Consider the following 15,976-nt stretch of genomic DNA (forward strand, 5'->3'; position numbering starts at 1 on the left):
CCCCGGAGGCCGCACCTCGCGCGATTTGGATCTGGCATGCGAGCCGAACTCGGGCACCGGCCGTGGAGTCTGGGAGGGGCGAAAGGGTCCTTGGGTCTGGGAAGGGGTTGGCATCGGGGGTGACCGGGAGCTGGCAGGAGGGGAACTGTTCTCAGAGGCAGGTGCTGGCTCTCTAGAGCTCTCCTTGACGGAGGGTGGGGCCGGGCTCGGAGTTCCGTCCATGCTGTCACTGGTCACCTTTGACCACCCGGCTCCAACATGGAGTTCTCGGGAATGCCAAACGTCCGGCGGGTTTGGACTGGCTCTTGCGTCACGCGGCCTGGGCCTTACGTGGTGGGGCCGGGGTGACGCAGAGGCGCCCATGTGGTATCCGTTCCGCTGCCTTCTTGCGCATGCCGCGTGTCCACCCGGCTTGGCGGAGGCGTCGGAGGCGGGGGGCCACTGTCCCAGAGTAGGCTCTGCTCCTGTCCCTATCTGGCACCCGAACAAATCCCGAGCCCCCAGCTCTCCTGCGACCAGTCGAGGCGACCTCCTACTCCTCGGGGCAGAAACCGCGTTCTCCTTTATGCCGTATTCTATAGGTTCTCTGATGGGAGCCCGGGATAGGCGGGAATGGTGAGGAGCTCAGATTGCAATTGGCCAAAAGTTTAGGGTATTTTTGTCTCCTCTTTGCAAAGTTGAAGCTTTTCCTGGATGGGTAGGTGCTTAACTGAATTAATGATTCTTTACTCCTAACTATACGGCTAAGAAAAAAGGACTTAAAGCAGAAAGCCCTACGAGACACAGCATACTGAAAGCTAGTGTTAAACTGGGTAAAATCAGCACGTTTAATAATTGCTTTCTTGAAGCTTTGAAATTAAATGTTGGAATATCCTCAGATGTTATCACATCGGAACTACTACCAGCCATATATACTTGTCAACACAGTTTCCACTTTGACCCTCAGAATGATATGCCTTTGTTCTTTAGCAAGTAAATAGGCCAGTTTTCTTGTTAAAGATGATTGGAAGCTGGTATTTTAAAAGCTTTCCTATAGGATTTATAGCAGCACGAAAACTTTGTGATCATGTATTAAATATTTAATAATTGACAAGAATGAATTATTATAAATGCAGTTTTTTCCCTTTTCTTTATATCGCTTTTTATTTTGATTGAATGCTTTCGGTGTTCATGAAATTCATTCTTGATCAAGAATGATCAAGATATTTTATATCTTGATCAAGATATAAAATACATAGTTTGTTGTGGCATCTAGTTGCTCTGTGTGAATTGAGGATACATACCTCTCTACCTTTCTGCTTCAGCTTTCCTCATCTGAAGTAAACATTTAAATTCTGTCTAGAAGGTCCGTATTAATTTTATTCTTCTTTAAGTTTACCTTTTTATTATCATTTATTATTATTAATTATGGAGATGTAGCAAGCTAAAGTCATTTTGAAAATGGTAATGATGTTACTAATGGCTTCCTTGAATCACAAACAAACCTTTATTCCCTTCTGGAACTTCCTGTCCAGCCTCCTTCCTTCCTGGTACTTAGAGAATAATACCAGGAGGCAGTGGGGGATTGCCTTTCAGATTTTACCTTGAGGTTCATTTGCGACCTTTCATCGTCAGGAAAAGAATTATTTGATTAGTTTATAAAACTATACATGCTTTGACTATCTTTGGAAGTTTACACTAGAACTTATTAACTGTGCTTGCCTCTAATTGGGCCTGGGGGGTGAGCTTTACTTTTTGAAAAGTTTCATTTGGTTCTTTGTGAATATTACTTAAATCAATAAATGAATAAATAATAGTTGAGTAGAAGAGGTGGAAAATTGTCACAAACTTGTACTTAAAAGTCACTTATCTTACTGGTATTTTTAAGTGACATCTAGAAGAAATGGGATTCAAATGAGATCTTCCCGTGTACAGCTGAAAGATAACCAACTTCTCTCTATCACTTTGGGTTTCCCTTTTAAATTCTCTGCTCTTTAAGTTAGTGGACAGGTCTAGGAAACTAATAAAATTGACCTTTTGTTCAAGTGTGCTTATTTTTCGTGGCACTTAATTTGAAGAGAGCATTTTTAGGAAAGAACAAAACTTTGTTAATACATAAGCCCTCTAAGAAATAAGGACTTTATGTGTCTAAGTGCCACCTCATTAGTGGTACTTAGGATCACAAGGTGGGTGAGTGTGACCTAGATATCAGACATTCATACAGGATTTTTTTCCTCATTTTTTTCTTTTTTTTAAATCTCTTTTTCCCTTGAGCCTTGGGAAATCATTGAAACTTAGAGAAGGGAGCTGTGTAAGACCTGGATAGGAAACTCTTCTTGACAGTTTAAAAATAGGCTGAATACGAAAAATAAAGAACGTAAATTGATTTGTGAATAAATGTTAGTAAAAGTTAAGTAGATGACTCAACTGTTGCCATAACTTCAAATCATGAAAAAACATGAAGATAGATCCAGAAATAGAGTATGATGGCATAGGTCTTTGTTTATTTGTTTATTCCTGTCCTAAGCACTATGATTAAGAAGTTTTGGGATCTTGGTTTCATTGCTTATTCTTTATGCTTCACTACTTTGATTGGCACACTTTATTCTCTTTCAGATAGCCGGCAGATTTGAAGACCACTTGCTTCCTGTGTTGATTTAAAAATCTGCTGAAGTCTCACCTCTGTTTTGATTTAAAAAAAAAAGACACCCCCCCCATTTAAAAAAAAACAGCAACAGGCTTAATTAAACTTAGAGAATTTTTGAAAAGCTTATCCTATGATATAGTAAATGATACAGATTTCTTGAATATAGAGACCTAAGTGATACAATCTTAGGTTTGTATTGTATCCTTGTACCTAAGGATACAATTTTAGGTACAATCTTTGATTCGAGCTCAGAGGTAAATCAGATGACTCAAGTCACTTTTGGGGCAGAATTTGGGACTTACTTTAACTCAGTGCTCAGTGTAATTGATGACTAGGTAATCTTTTTATTAATATGAAATTCCCACAAAACAAAAGTGACTAGAAATGACAGTGACCAGGAATGTACATTTACTCCTTAAGTTAATGAAGGTGAGAGAAAGATTCTAGCTTAAAAAAAAAGATTTTAAGTTTTTAGTAATAGCGCTGATATTTTAAAACTGTTGGATTTGTTAGAACCTTTCTTTTAAAGGTAATTTATCTGTCAGGCTTTTATCTATTTTTTTATGCTACATCAAATACCAAAACTTTTTTTTTTTTTTTTAGTTCTTAAATCTTGGCTCTTTATTGCTGGAAAATACTCACACAAACTTTAAAAGGGCACTATCAGTTTTCCCAAGGAAGCGACAGGAGTGTCAGCACTTGTGACTAGGAACAAATGTTCACGTGTGCACCCATCGTAGTAGGAAAGTCATCATCCAAATTAGTCACCAGTCACCACAGTAAAGTGGGTTTTTAAAATACTGTAGTCACTTTTGAAATCGGCATGTGAAAAAAGTCAAATCTTAAACATTGCTCACTTAAATAATTCAAAATCTTCGAAGCAAAGTCCCAGTTTTAAACACACCATGTCTACAGTCTTGATCAGCTTGCAGCTTGCCCATAGTTCTTTACTTGCAAAAATGAGGCAGTTCTGTAAAGACTCTCAAATTGATGCTTTCTGTCTCCAGTGGACGTGGCACTGTGAAGTCTGCCATAGAGTACTGGCCGAGAGAAAGGAGGGCCTCTGTGCAGTGCTTGAGGACCATTTAAGTGGTCCTCACTTAAGAAGCCCTGCCTCTTAAGTGATTCACACGCTAGTTCACACGACTTCTCAGCTCTTCCAACTTCCATGACTCAGGAACAAAAATCCTGTAGTTCACTGCACTGGGTATCACCCAAATAGCCCATCAGAGCTCTTTATAATTTCATACACATCTCATCAGCACTGTAGTTCTTTAGTGATCAATTACTTCATCCAATTCCTATCATTACTTTCTATGCCATTCTGGATCCACTTGTCAACATCCCCATCCAAAACTTCAATTTTAAGCCTTTTTTGACCCTCTCAATTCAAGTTGTCTTTAAAACTACCATCCCTTAACTTCTTAAATTCCCCTTCACATAAGACATGTGTAACCTAAAAACTAACCCATTCACCAGTTAATGTTTACTAAGCCCAGTTATTCTCATTGGAACATATATTCGTTTTATTCTTATGATGGTCAGTTTTCATTGTTGTCATGATTTGAAGTAGTTTTTTCATCTGTAATACCACTTTTTGTATCACCAAAAATGGGTGCTGCATGTTAGATGATTGATATATTTCTGAAGTTGATGTATATTGTAAACAGTTGGTGCACTGAAATACATATTAGGTGAATTGACTTATGTTAGGAATTTAAGTGTATCCTTTTGTAAAAAATCATCTCATAAATAAGTTTGGGTTTTTATTACTGGATTTTTTGTAAGTAAATTTTAAAATCCCAAGTTAAGTATTTGCATATATGACAACAAAATCATTTACCTTCACCCTCTTTTACCTATTAGGTGGCCAGCATCGAAATGTTCAACCTTTTAGTGATGAGGATGCATCGATTGAAACAATGAGCCATTGCAGTGGTTACAGTGATCCTTCCAGTTTTGCTGAAGATGGTATGAGTTTTCAGTTAAGATTTGCAACGTTAGATAAAAGGATGATTTAGGTGGAGGAATTCTTGTTGCTAAGTATACTATTACCGCTCCCTGTCTGCTTTTTTCTATTTAAATTACAGTGGTTGGTTTTTATTATTCTTTAGGACCAGAAGTCCTCGATGAGGAAGGAACTCAAGAAGACTTAGAGTATAAGTTGAAGGGATTCATTGACCTGACCCTAGATAAGAGGTAGGAATTACTGGAAACTCTTTTCTTCTGGGTGATTTCTGTCAGCCACTTTTTATTTAAAATATGTGCAGTTCTGTCGCTTCTCGGCCTTTTGGCTAAGATCAAGTGTAGTATCTGTTCTTATCAGTTTAAAGTATGTGCAGTTCTTTCATTTAACATTATGTTTTTCTAAAGCTCGATTTGTTTACTTTGTATATCTTAGTGTTTCTTATTCCTTTGGACTTTTAATGTATCAGTAGATAGGAACATGCCACTAGAATTTAGATTAATAGCCTAAGATTAGTCGTTGTTCAGCATAAGAGCACATAACTGTATTTGATAACTGAAGTGGATTTGTTGAATTAAAAGTTAATCTTCAACTAGAAAGTATAACTAAACTTCAAAAAGTATCAAAGCTAAATTGTTTTCTTACTTAACAGTAGCTCTAGAACCAACTTAAAACAAATGGAATTAAAAAGCCCAGAAGATTCAAACAAGAACTCTAGACTTCTGTAGTGTTAAAAAAAAGTGTGAGTTTACTTGAATATGTAATGTAGGAGAACATGTCTTATACATTGAAACTATAAAATTCTATGTGGTCATTTAACATTGTGGTTATTAAACTAATAAACAGAAAACATTATGGTACAGAGTAGCTTAAAATCTTTTGTGTAATAAGGTGAGTTGTAGATGAAAATTAAATTATTATTGAAGAACTGTGAGAGCTTGATGAAAATTAGATTTTAAATAATCTATAAATGGAAAAAGTTGAGAGGGAAGTAAGCTAAGTTTTTAAAAGTCTCATTGACCGATGGTATACTCCAATTGGATATTCTTTCTCTTACATTTTGTTTTAAACAGTGCGAAGACGAGGCAGGCAGCTCTTGAAGGTATTAAAAATATACTGGCTTCAAAGATGCTGTATGAATTTATTCTGGAAAGAAGAATGACTTTAACTGATAGCATTGAACGCTGCCTGAAAAAAGGTAATGTCCATATTTTTGAGTCACAGTCACAGAACTGAAAAGGAACTTGCTACCTTCTGTGCAGTAATATTTGTTAATAGCACTTAGAAGTCTGGCTCACTCTTATAACTTTGTAATTGGCAGGGAATATGCCAGGCTTGTTAGAACTCAAAATCAAACTTGTTAGCTTTGTTTTGTTTATGTAATAAACAGTTTGAAACTAGGAAGGATTGGGGTGGATTATCAACTTTAGTTGTATCAGAAGAGGTGTTTGCCATTCTTTTGTATGTAAGGAAGGCTTGAAACCATGTGTCAGATGTCAACCAAAAGTATTATTTATAAGCCATCCTACTTCATTTTTCTAAAATTAAAAAAGTATCATAATTATCTACCTCATTTTCTTATTTAAAACATCAGTCGTACCTGTCAATGACATCATTTCAGGATATCCCTTGGAATATTTGAATTCTAGAACTTTGTAGTGGAGATTCTGGAATTCATATTATGATCATAGAACTTTTATGATATAGAACTTTTAAGAATGAAGAGAGACCTTAAAGATTAAGTCTAGTATTATCAAGCTTTCAATTTTAGGAACTGCCAGATTTAAAAAGATTTGGGGCTGCCAGCTTAATTATTTTGCCAAGTAAGGACATTATGAAAATAATTAGCTTCAACTATCGTTGTCACTTTATCAACAGAGTATTTGTAGCACCAAAAGTGTAGGAAGCACACATGTTCCTTTAAATTGAATGTGCTTAGTTTTATGTTCTTATTCTCATTTTGCTTCAGGTGAAAGCTTTGTCAAGAATGGGTGTTTGGAAACCTTTGATCTAATCCACCTCTCATTGTATAGGAAAAAGAAAGGCCTAGGAAACAGGAGACTGGTCTAAAGTTATATACCTTGTTACTGGTATAGTTGATAACAGAGCCAACTTTTTTGAGATATTACAATGGCTTTTTTAAAAGTGTTTATTTACATTGAAACTGTATCCACAAGGTAATTAGACTAGGTGACCTTTAAAAATTTCTTACAACCTGCATAAATATTTAATTTATCAGATAACAACTTAAGTTCAAAACTTGCCCCAATCCTTTGGTGTATACAGTTCTCAAGAGTTAACTTACATTTACCTTTATATTAACCTATTTTCTATAGCTTTAAAGAATCCCTTATTTTTTAAATATTTTTATTTTTATTTTTTGGCCGTACCATGCAGCTTGTGGGATTTTTTGTTCCCCGACCAGGGATGGAACCCGAGCCCTCGGCAATGAGAGCTCAGAGTCCTAACCACTGGACCACCAGGAAATTCCCAAGAATGCCTTATTTTTAATCCCTTATTTATTAAACAAAACAAAACAAAACAAAAAAACACTGGTGGAGGAAGCCCTGGAAGTTTAGTTTACCTCATGGGCTGTGTACATCTGAAATGCTTGTCAGATTAATTCAAGGGCTACTTGAGCACTATTTTATGAGTACATGAAGGATTTGGAAGGTCAGATCAGCTTGAAATGCATTATTTGGCTGAACTGTTACAGTACTCCCTTAAAAATCGTGTTAATCTCCATTTCACAGATGAGGAAATGTTTTGAGAATAAGAGTAACTGGTTGAAGATCATTTGGCTAATACGTGGTAGATCTAGGATTTGAGTGAGGTCTATTTCCAGAGTTTGAGCTCTTTAACCTCACTAGATTTATAGCTCATGTCAAAGCCTTGAGCATATTACGAGTTTCATAATTGGTAGATGCTATTTTGAAATTGAACAAATTTGGGAGATTGCTGCCTTAATAAGTCTGTTGAAAATGATTTGTCATAGTTGCATTGTGGCTTCTTTTATAGGTAAAGGTGATGAGCAGCGTGCAGCTGCAGCATTAGCATCTGTTCTTTGTATTCAGTTGGGCCCTGGAATTGAAAGTGAAGAGGTTTTAAAGACTCTTGGACCAATCCTGAAGAAAATAATTTGTGATGGAACAGCTAGTATCCAGGCTAGGCAAACTGTAAGTATAGGAGTTTTTAATTTATAGATCTATCTAGGAATGACAGCCAGACCTTGTGATGAATGATCTAGGAAAACAGCATCTTTAAAAAATATAGCAGGTTTTTTATTAACATTTTTATTCTCATTTGTCCCTTTGTTTTTTGAATTTTATTTTTTTTATTTATTTATACAGCAGGTTCTCATAAGTTCTCTATTTTATCCATATTTGTGTGTATATGTCAATCCCAATCTCCCAATTCATCCCACCACCACCCCCATTTGTCTTTAATTTTAGTGAGCAGGCTTAATATGACAATTGCACTCTTAAATTTTCTGAGACTCAATAGAGCATCCCATATAGAGAAGATTTCTACATGTTTGAAATTGAACATCATTTGCCGATATGAAATACAGTGCTATGTTGAGTTATTTAGGATGATCCAGTTTTTATTGGAGCTTAAAGAAATAGTCTAGACAATGTTTATTGTGTGGTTACTTTTTATTCTAAGAAATATAATGGAGTGGTTTTTTAAAAAAAATTCTGGCTGTTGTGGCCTAAAAGTCCTTATGAGAGAGCTGAATGCTGTAGTTACACAGGTGGATTTGGTAGATGTAGGAAACTCTGAAACTCTGACTTGTGAAATATTCATCTGGTTTTGGGGTTTGGAATAGCTTTCATTCTCTAATTGATATATACCACTTGCAACACTTAAGACTGTGGGTTGTGGGGGTTTTGTTTTTGTTTTTGTTTTTGGTTGTTAGTTTTTGGTGTGCTAATAAGTGATTTAAATGATCACATGAACATGTTTTGCTTTATTCACAGAAACATGAGGTGGTTGTAGTGGATTTAAAAAGTGGATTTGAATCTTAATGGATTTTAAGATTTGAATGTTATGGACCTTAAGAATCTTAAGAGTCTTAATAGATCTTAAAAATTTAATTTTAGTGGATTTGAATCTTAAGCTGTTTTCCTAACAAGAGAACCAGTTTAAGTTTAAAGCTTTTTAATACTGATTATTCAAATTAGCTTCCTCTTTAGTATTACTTACGGTAAATGACATTAATCTTTGTATCAGATAAACCCTGAAGTCTTAGTGGCTTAATAAAAGTTAACTTCTTGTTTATATCACTGCCCAGTCAAGTCAGCAGGGTCCCTAGGCATCCATCGTGCATCTCTGCCCTACCTCTAGGTCCTTTCAGATGGCAACTATGGTAGCTAGATGGGGAAAGCTAGAGGACAGAGGCACATCGCTTCTGCCAAGAGTTCCTTGGTTTACCAACTGTATGGCTGCTGGGAATAGTCTAGCTCTTTCTCCCAGAGGCAAAGGAATAGGAGTTCGGTGACATTATAGGAATCTCTGCCCCGCAATATTTAGTAATCCTAAAATATTTACTCACGCTTTTGCTCTTTATCTTTCTGTTCTTCCTTTTTGTGTAGTTTCATGCAACTTTTAAATTGTGCAGGAGTATGGGGTATTTGAAATGTTTGACAGAAAACACTATTGATCAGACATTTGAGGTGATCACTTAATTTTGGTTGCATGTGGGTTTATGTGGTCATCTAAAGGCCCTTTCTTCATCCTTCTCACTCTTGCTGTGAATTAAAATAAAAAAAATAAAAAAACGAGCAGTCTTCTGCATATTAGCAGAAGGAATCTTTATTAAACGTAGGCAGTCCTAATTTTTAATCTGCCATTTCTCTTAGTAATCAAAAGGAGAGATGTGGCCTTGCTTCTGCTGCTTACTTAGGAGAAGGGATGATAGATTGAAATTTTTCTTTACTAAGAATAATGCGTAGGCTACTTTTGAATTTTAACAATGTCCAATTTTCACCAGGATAAACTAATGAAAATAAAATAGTGACACCAAGCAGATTAATATTACAAGTGTCCTCATATTACTGGAACAGAACTAGCTGAAACCTGGGCATATGAATGATGACTTTAAAGACTTAAGCTTTAAGCTTTAATGGTACTTGGAGCAACATGAGGGAATTTTAGTGATAACATACGGGGAAAAGGGAAATGAAGAATAATAAAGGCTTACGAATTTCAAGTTCTGTTTTTGTATGATTAATTTGTTAGAGCAGTGTTCTGAGAATTCATGGCTCCTATTTATGTTGCAGATAGATTGTATATAGATATTCTGAATCTGTTTTATTAGGTAAGATTACCTTGGTAATCTTGGACTGTGTACTCACTTGTTTAGCATCCCCCCCCCAAAAAAAATAAACAATTATAGGATTCCCAACCTCTTTTCAACATATTCCAAAATAAGTAAAATCTGAGTTAATGAGATCCTTCTTTAAGTCGGAAGTTTGAGGACAGCTATTTAAATTTTTTGAGATTTGTGTTTTAAAGGTTTTTAATAGAGTAGGTTTCTTTATCTCAAATGTCCACACTTATCTCTGTCTTTGAGTTGGAGTTGAAGTTTGAAATGATCTGCTAGATTAATGAAGGAAAACCTGAGAGAAATGGAGTAACTTCCCTGAAGTCATACTCTGAGTTTAGTAGCAGACCTTAGTGGGTTTTAGCCAAAACCCACTTCCCTTAACTTTTGACCTTATATTCTTTCTTTCTTTTTAATACTGTACTTGGGACCTAATGTAGTCATGTAGTTGAGAAATTTTTCACATTGAATTATAAAAGCAGGAAGATGTAGAATTAATAAGAAAATGGCAAACATTAATGTCTGTTTTCGTTTTGCTTTTTTTAGTGTGCAACTTGCTTTGCTGTTTGCTGTTTTATTGCCACAGATGACATTACTGTAAGTAGACAACCTTATGAATCCAGTTGTTCGCACATTTCTCATTTAAGATGGTATCTTATTTCCTGTTCTTATGCATTAGGAGCTGTATTCAACTCTGCAGTGTTTGGAAAATATCTTCACCAAGTCCTATCTCAAAGAGAAAGACACTAACGTTGTCTGCAGCACCCCTACTACAGCGCTTCATATCAGCTCGCTTCTCATGTGGACATTATTACTGACCATATGCCCAATCAATGAAGTGAAGAAAAAGCTTGAAGTGTATGTATTTTTAGTTTCTTATTTTCTAAAATCAACATTTATTGACATAATCGGTTGTGTGCACATAATAATGACTGACTATTTTCTAGGCATTTCCATAAACTTCCAAGCCTCCTCTCTTCTGATGATGTAAACATGAGAATAGCTGCTGGTGAATCTCTGGCACTTCTGTTTGAATTGGCCAGAGGAATAGAGAGTGTAAGTATCTGATAGGTAAAACAAAAAGCTTGCATCACAAGGACCATTATTCCATCATAATCCTCACAATTAAGAAGTGGATGATAACTTTAGAGCATGGCCCACTGAGAACCTAGTGATTGATCGTCCTGCTTCTTAATGGTGATGTAATACTTTTAAGAGCATAAACCAATAGGGGTTGGTAGAGCAATATTTAAGTGTAGTTCATTATATTTAATTGTTGCTGCCTACAGAACTGAAGTTTAGGTACACTCTTATTACTCATGGAGAGTGCTGTCCCGTATAATCTTTTGGATCTGCTTGGATTTCTCAGACATCAGACACATTAAGGTAGTTCATGCATGGATGCTTTATAATAAATGTTGGACAAATGAATGAAATATTAAGTCAACATAGGTTTGGGAGTAAGTCAGATGAGTTTAGTTACTGTTATGTTTAACTTTTAAGCCAAAGATGGAAATAAACATGGCCCTTTAGTCTGGGACATGTGCTTTGCAGTTCTCTACCACTGTCGACTCATAGTTGCTTTTTTTTTAAAACCACAGTTTGGCTTTTGAAGGTATTTGAGTTTGTGATAGGTGACCAATAGGTGATCCACCATCCTGATGGTATTCCAAGTTTAGCACTGAAAAGTCCTGTGTTCTAGGAAACCCTTTGTCTTAGGCTGTATGGGACATTTGGTCACCCTGGTTTGTGACCTCTATTGTGAATCTTGGGTTACTTACTAGCTGCTTCTTAATTTAAGGAGAAAGATTATTTCTGGAATGAAACTTTGTCTGCAATTAAATAAGTTATTTAACAGTGGATAATTCTAAATAAGATTAATACGTGTTCTGGGTTGCCTTGCTTATTCACATTCCATTCTAGGCCTGTGTTTCGTTGCCCCCCACATCCCTCCTTACTTTGAAAGAGAGCAGGTACGAGGTAAAAGTAAGTTATTAATGCTGTCAGTAGCTAATGAGTCTCCTTATGTGAGAAATTGGAGGACTGAAGTTTGGCAATCCATGTAATTTTACTGAGCTACTTAATGGCTCCTTAACCTCAAGGCACAGAAGCCAGATGTCCCCGTTTTTAATTTTGTATTCCTCTACTGACTAGAAATGGTAATTTCTTTTCTTTTTCCTTTGAAATGCATCTTAAAAGTGAACTAATGATGTAGTTTAAAGTGTATGTGTTGAATTTGTTTAAATATGCATAAATGTAAATATATTACTACCTATATATCTTACGTTCTCTGACTTAATAAATAATATGTGATAGCGAGAACTCATCCAGATGTATTTAATTTGACTGAAGTCCTTGTCAAAGACAAAAATGAACTGGGTTATAAAACAACCTAGTGTTTTGTTTGCTTTTTTTTTTTGCAGTAGGAATTTTATTTTGAATTTTTTGAGGAACATCCATACTATTTTCCAAAGTACCTGCACCAATTTACATTCCCACTAACAGTGCACAAGTGTTCCCTTTTCTCCACATCCTCACCAGTATTTGTTACCTCTTGTCTTTTTGATGATAGCTATCCTAATAGGTGTGAGGTGATTCCTCATTGTGATTTTTTTTTCTAGCATCTTTATTAGAGTATAATTGCTTTACAATGTTGTGTCAGTTTCTGCTTTATAACAAAGTGAATCAGTTATACATATACATATGTCCCCATATCTCTTCCCTCTTGCATCTCCCTCCCTATCACACCCCTCTAGGTGGTCACAAAGCACCGAACTGATCTCCCTGTGCTATGCGGCTGCTTCCCACTAGCTATCTATTTTACGTTTGGTAGTGTATATATGTCCATGCCACTCTCTCACGTTGTCCCAGCTTACCCTTCCCCCTCCCTGTACTCTGAAGTCCATTCTCTAGTAGGTCTGCATCTTTATTCCCATCTTGCCCCTAGGTTCTTCTGACCATTTTCTTTCTTTTTTTTTTTTTTTTTAAGATTCCATATATATGTGTTAGCGTACGGTATTTGTTTTTCTCTTTCTGACTTACTTCATTCTGTATGACAGTCTCTAGGTCCATCCACCTCACTACAGATAACTCAGTTTCGTTCCTTTTTATGGCTGAGTAATATTCCATTATATATATATATGTGCCACATCTTCTTTATCCATTCATCTGTTGATGGACACTTAGGTTGCTTCCATGTCCTGGCTATTGTAAATACAGCTGCAATGAACATTTTGGTACATGACTCTTTTTGAATTATGGTTTTCTCAGGGTATATGCCCAGTAGTGGGATTGCAGGGTCGTATGGTAGTTCTATTTTTAGTTTTTTAAGGAACCTCCATACTGTTCTCCATAGTGACTGTATCAATTTACATTGCCACCAACAGTGCAAGAGGGTTCCCTTTTCTCCACAGCCTCTCCAGCATTTACTGTTTGTAGATTTTTTGATGATGACCATTCAGACTGGTGTGAGATAATATCTCACTGTAGCTTTGATTTGAATTTTTCTAATGATTAATGATGTTGAGCATTCTTTCATGTGTTTGTTGGCAATCTGTATATCTTCTTTGGAGAAATGTCTATTTAGGTCTTCTGCCCATTTTGGATTGGGTTTTTTTTTTTTTTTCTTCTTTGCGGTACGCAGGCCTCTCACTGCTGTGGCCTCTCCCGTTGCGGAGCACAGGCTCCAGACGCGCAGGCTCAGCGGCCATGGCTCACGGGCCCAGCCGCTCCGCGGCATGTGGGATCTTCCCGGACCGGGTCACGAACCCGTGTCCCCTGCATCGGCAGGCGGACTCCCAGCCACTGCGCCACCAGGGAAGCCCTGGGTTGTTTGTTTTTTTGATATTGAGCTGCATGAGTTGCTTGTATGTTTTGGAGATTAATCCTTTGTCAGTTGCTTCATTTGCAAATATTTTATCCCATTCTGAAGGTTGTCTTTTCATCTTGTTTATGGTTTCCTTTGCTGTGCAAAAACTTTGAAGTTTCATTAGGTCCCATTTGTTTATTTTTGTTTTTATTGCCATTTCTCTAAGAGGTGGGTCAAAAAGGATCTTGCTGTGATTTATGTCATAGAGTGTTCTGCCTATGTTTTCCTCTAAGAGTTTGATGGTATCTGGCCTTACATTTAGGTCTTTAATCCATTTTGAGTTTATTTTTGTGTATGGTGTTAGGGAGTGTTCTAATTTCATTCTTTTACATGTAGCTGTCCAGTTTTCCCAGCACCACTTATTGAAGAGGTTGTCTTTTCTCCATTGTATAGTCTTGCCTTCTTTATCAAAGATAAAGTGACCATATGTGCGTGGGTTTATCTCTGGGCTTTCTATCCTGTTCCATTGATCTATATTTCTGTTTTTGTGCCAGTACCATACTGTCTTGATTACTGTAGCTTAGTAGTATAGTCTGAAGTCAGGGAGCCTGATTCCTCCAGCTCTGTTTTTCTTTCTCAAGGTCTTTGTGTTTCCATACAAATTGTGTCATTTTTTGTTCTAGTTCTGTGAAAAATGCCAGTGGTAGTTTGATAGGGATTGCACTGAATCTGTAGATTTCTTTGGGAAGTATAGTCATTTTCACAATGTTGATTCTTCCAATCCAAGAACATGGTGTATCTCTCCATCTATTTGTATCCCCTTTAATTTCTTTCATCAGTGTCTTATAATTTTCTGCATACAGGTCTTTTGTCTCCTTAGGTAGGTTTATTCCTAGATATTTTATTCTTTTTGTTGCAATGGTAAATGGGAGTGTTTTCTTAATTTTACTTTCAGATTTTTCATCATTAGTATATAAGAATGCAAGAGATTTCTGTGCATTAATTTTATATCCTGCTACTTTACCAGATTCATTGATTAGCTCTAGTAGTTTTCTGGTAGCATCTTTAGGATTCTCTATGTATAGTGTCATGTCATCTGCAAACAGTGACCGCTTTACTTCTTCTTTTCCGATTTGGATTTTATTTCCTTTATTTCTTTTTCTTCTCTGATTGCTGTGACTAAAACTTCCAAAACTGTGTTGAATAATAGTGGTGAGAGTGGGCAACCTTGTCTTGTTCCTGATCTTAGTGGAAATGGTTTCGGTTTTTCACCATTGAGGACAATACTGGATGTGGGTTTGTCATATATGGCCTTTATTACGTTGAGGAAAGTTCCCTCTATGCCTACTTTCTGGAGAGTTTTTATCATAAATGGGTGTTGAATTTTGTTGAAAGCTTTCTCTGCATCTATTGAGATGATCATATGGTTTTTCTCCTTCAGTTTGTTAATATGGTGTATCACATTGATTGATTTGCGTATATTGAAGAATCCTTGCACTCCTGGGATAAACCCCACTTGATCATAGTGTATGATCCTTTTAATGTGCTGTTGGATTCTGTTTGCTAGTATTTTGTTGAGGATTTTTGCATCTATGTTCATCAGTGATATTGGCCTGTAGTTTTCTTTCTTTGTGACATCTTTGTCTGGTTTTGGCATCAGAGTGATGGTGGCCTCGTAGAATGAGTTTGGGAGTGTTCCCTCCTCTGCTATATTTTGGAAGAGTTTGAGAAGGATAGGTGATAGCTCTTCTCTAAATGTTTTATAGAATTCTCCCGTGAAGCCATCTGGTCCTTGGCTTTTGTTTGTTGGAAGGTTTTTAATCATAGCCTCAATTTCAGTGCTTGTGATTGGTCTGTTCTTATTTTCTCTTTCTTCCTGGTTCATTCTCGGAAGGTTGTGCTTTTCTAAGAATTTGTCCATTTCTTCCAGGTTGTCCATTTTATTGGCATATAGTTGCTTGTAGTAATCTCTCATGATCCTTTGTATTTCTGCAGTGTCAGTTGTTACTTCTTTTTCATTTCTAATTCTATTGATTTGAGTCTTCTCCCTTCTTTTCTTGATGAGTCTGGCTAATGGTTTATCAATTTTGTTTATCTTCTCAAAGAACCAGCTTTTAGTTTTATTGATCTTTGCTATCGTTTCCTTCATTTCTTTTTCATTTGTTTCTGATCTGATCTTTATGATTAAAAATGTGGAATGCTTCACGAATTTGCCAGTCATCCTTGTGCAGGGGCCATGCCAGTCTTCTC

At 36.5% G+C, this 15,976-nt stretch overlaps 1 protein-coding gene across 2 annotated transcripts in view; it reads left to right on the forward strand.

Moving 5' to 3' along the window:
* The window catches only part of IFRD1 (interferon related developmental regulator 1), a 44,918-nt gene that overhangs the window by 20,397 nt on the left and 8,545 nt on the right, over positions 1-15,976 (forward strand). For both annotated transcript variants that reach the window (XM_081243426.1, XM_081243425.1), the window contains exons 2-8: positions 4,493-4,597; positions 4,741-4,825; positions 5,666-5,790; positions 7,611-7,768; positions 10,465-10,515; positions 10,598-10,776; positions 10,866-10,974. In XM_081243426.1, coding sequence (XP_081099552.1) covers positions 4,493-4,597; positions 4,741-4,825; positions 5,666-5,790; positions 7,611-7,768; positions 10,465-10,515; positions 10,598-10,776; positions 10,866-10,974 — 812 coding nt within the window. The remainder of the gene's footprint in view (positions 1-4,492; positions 4,598-4,740; positions 4,826-5,665; positions 5,791-7,610; positions 7,769-10,464; positions 10,516-10,597; positions 10,777-10,865; positions 10,975-15,976) is intronic.

This window comes from Mesoplodon bidens, assembly GCF_964165515.1.
Source record: "Mesoplodon bidens genome assembly, chromosome: 9".
NCBI lineage: Eukaryota > Metazoa > Chordata > Mammalia > Artiodactyla > Ziphiidae > Mesoplodon > Mesoplodon bidens.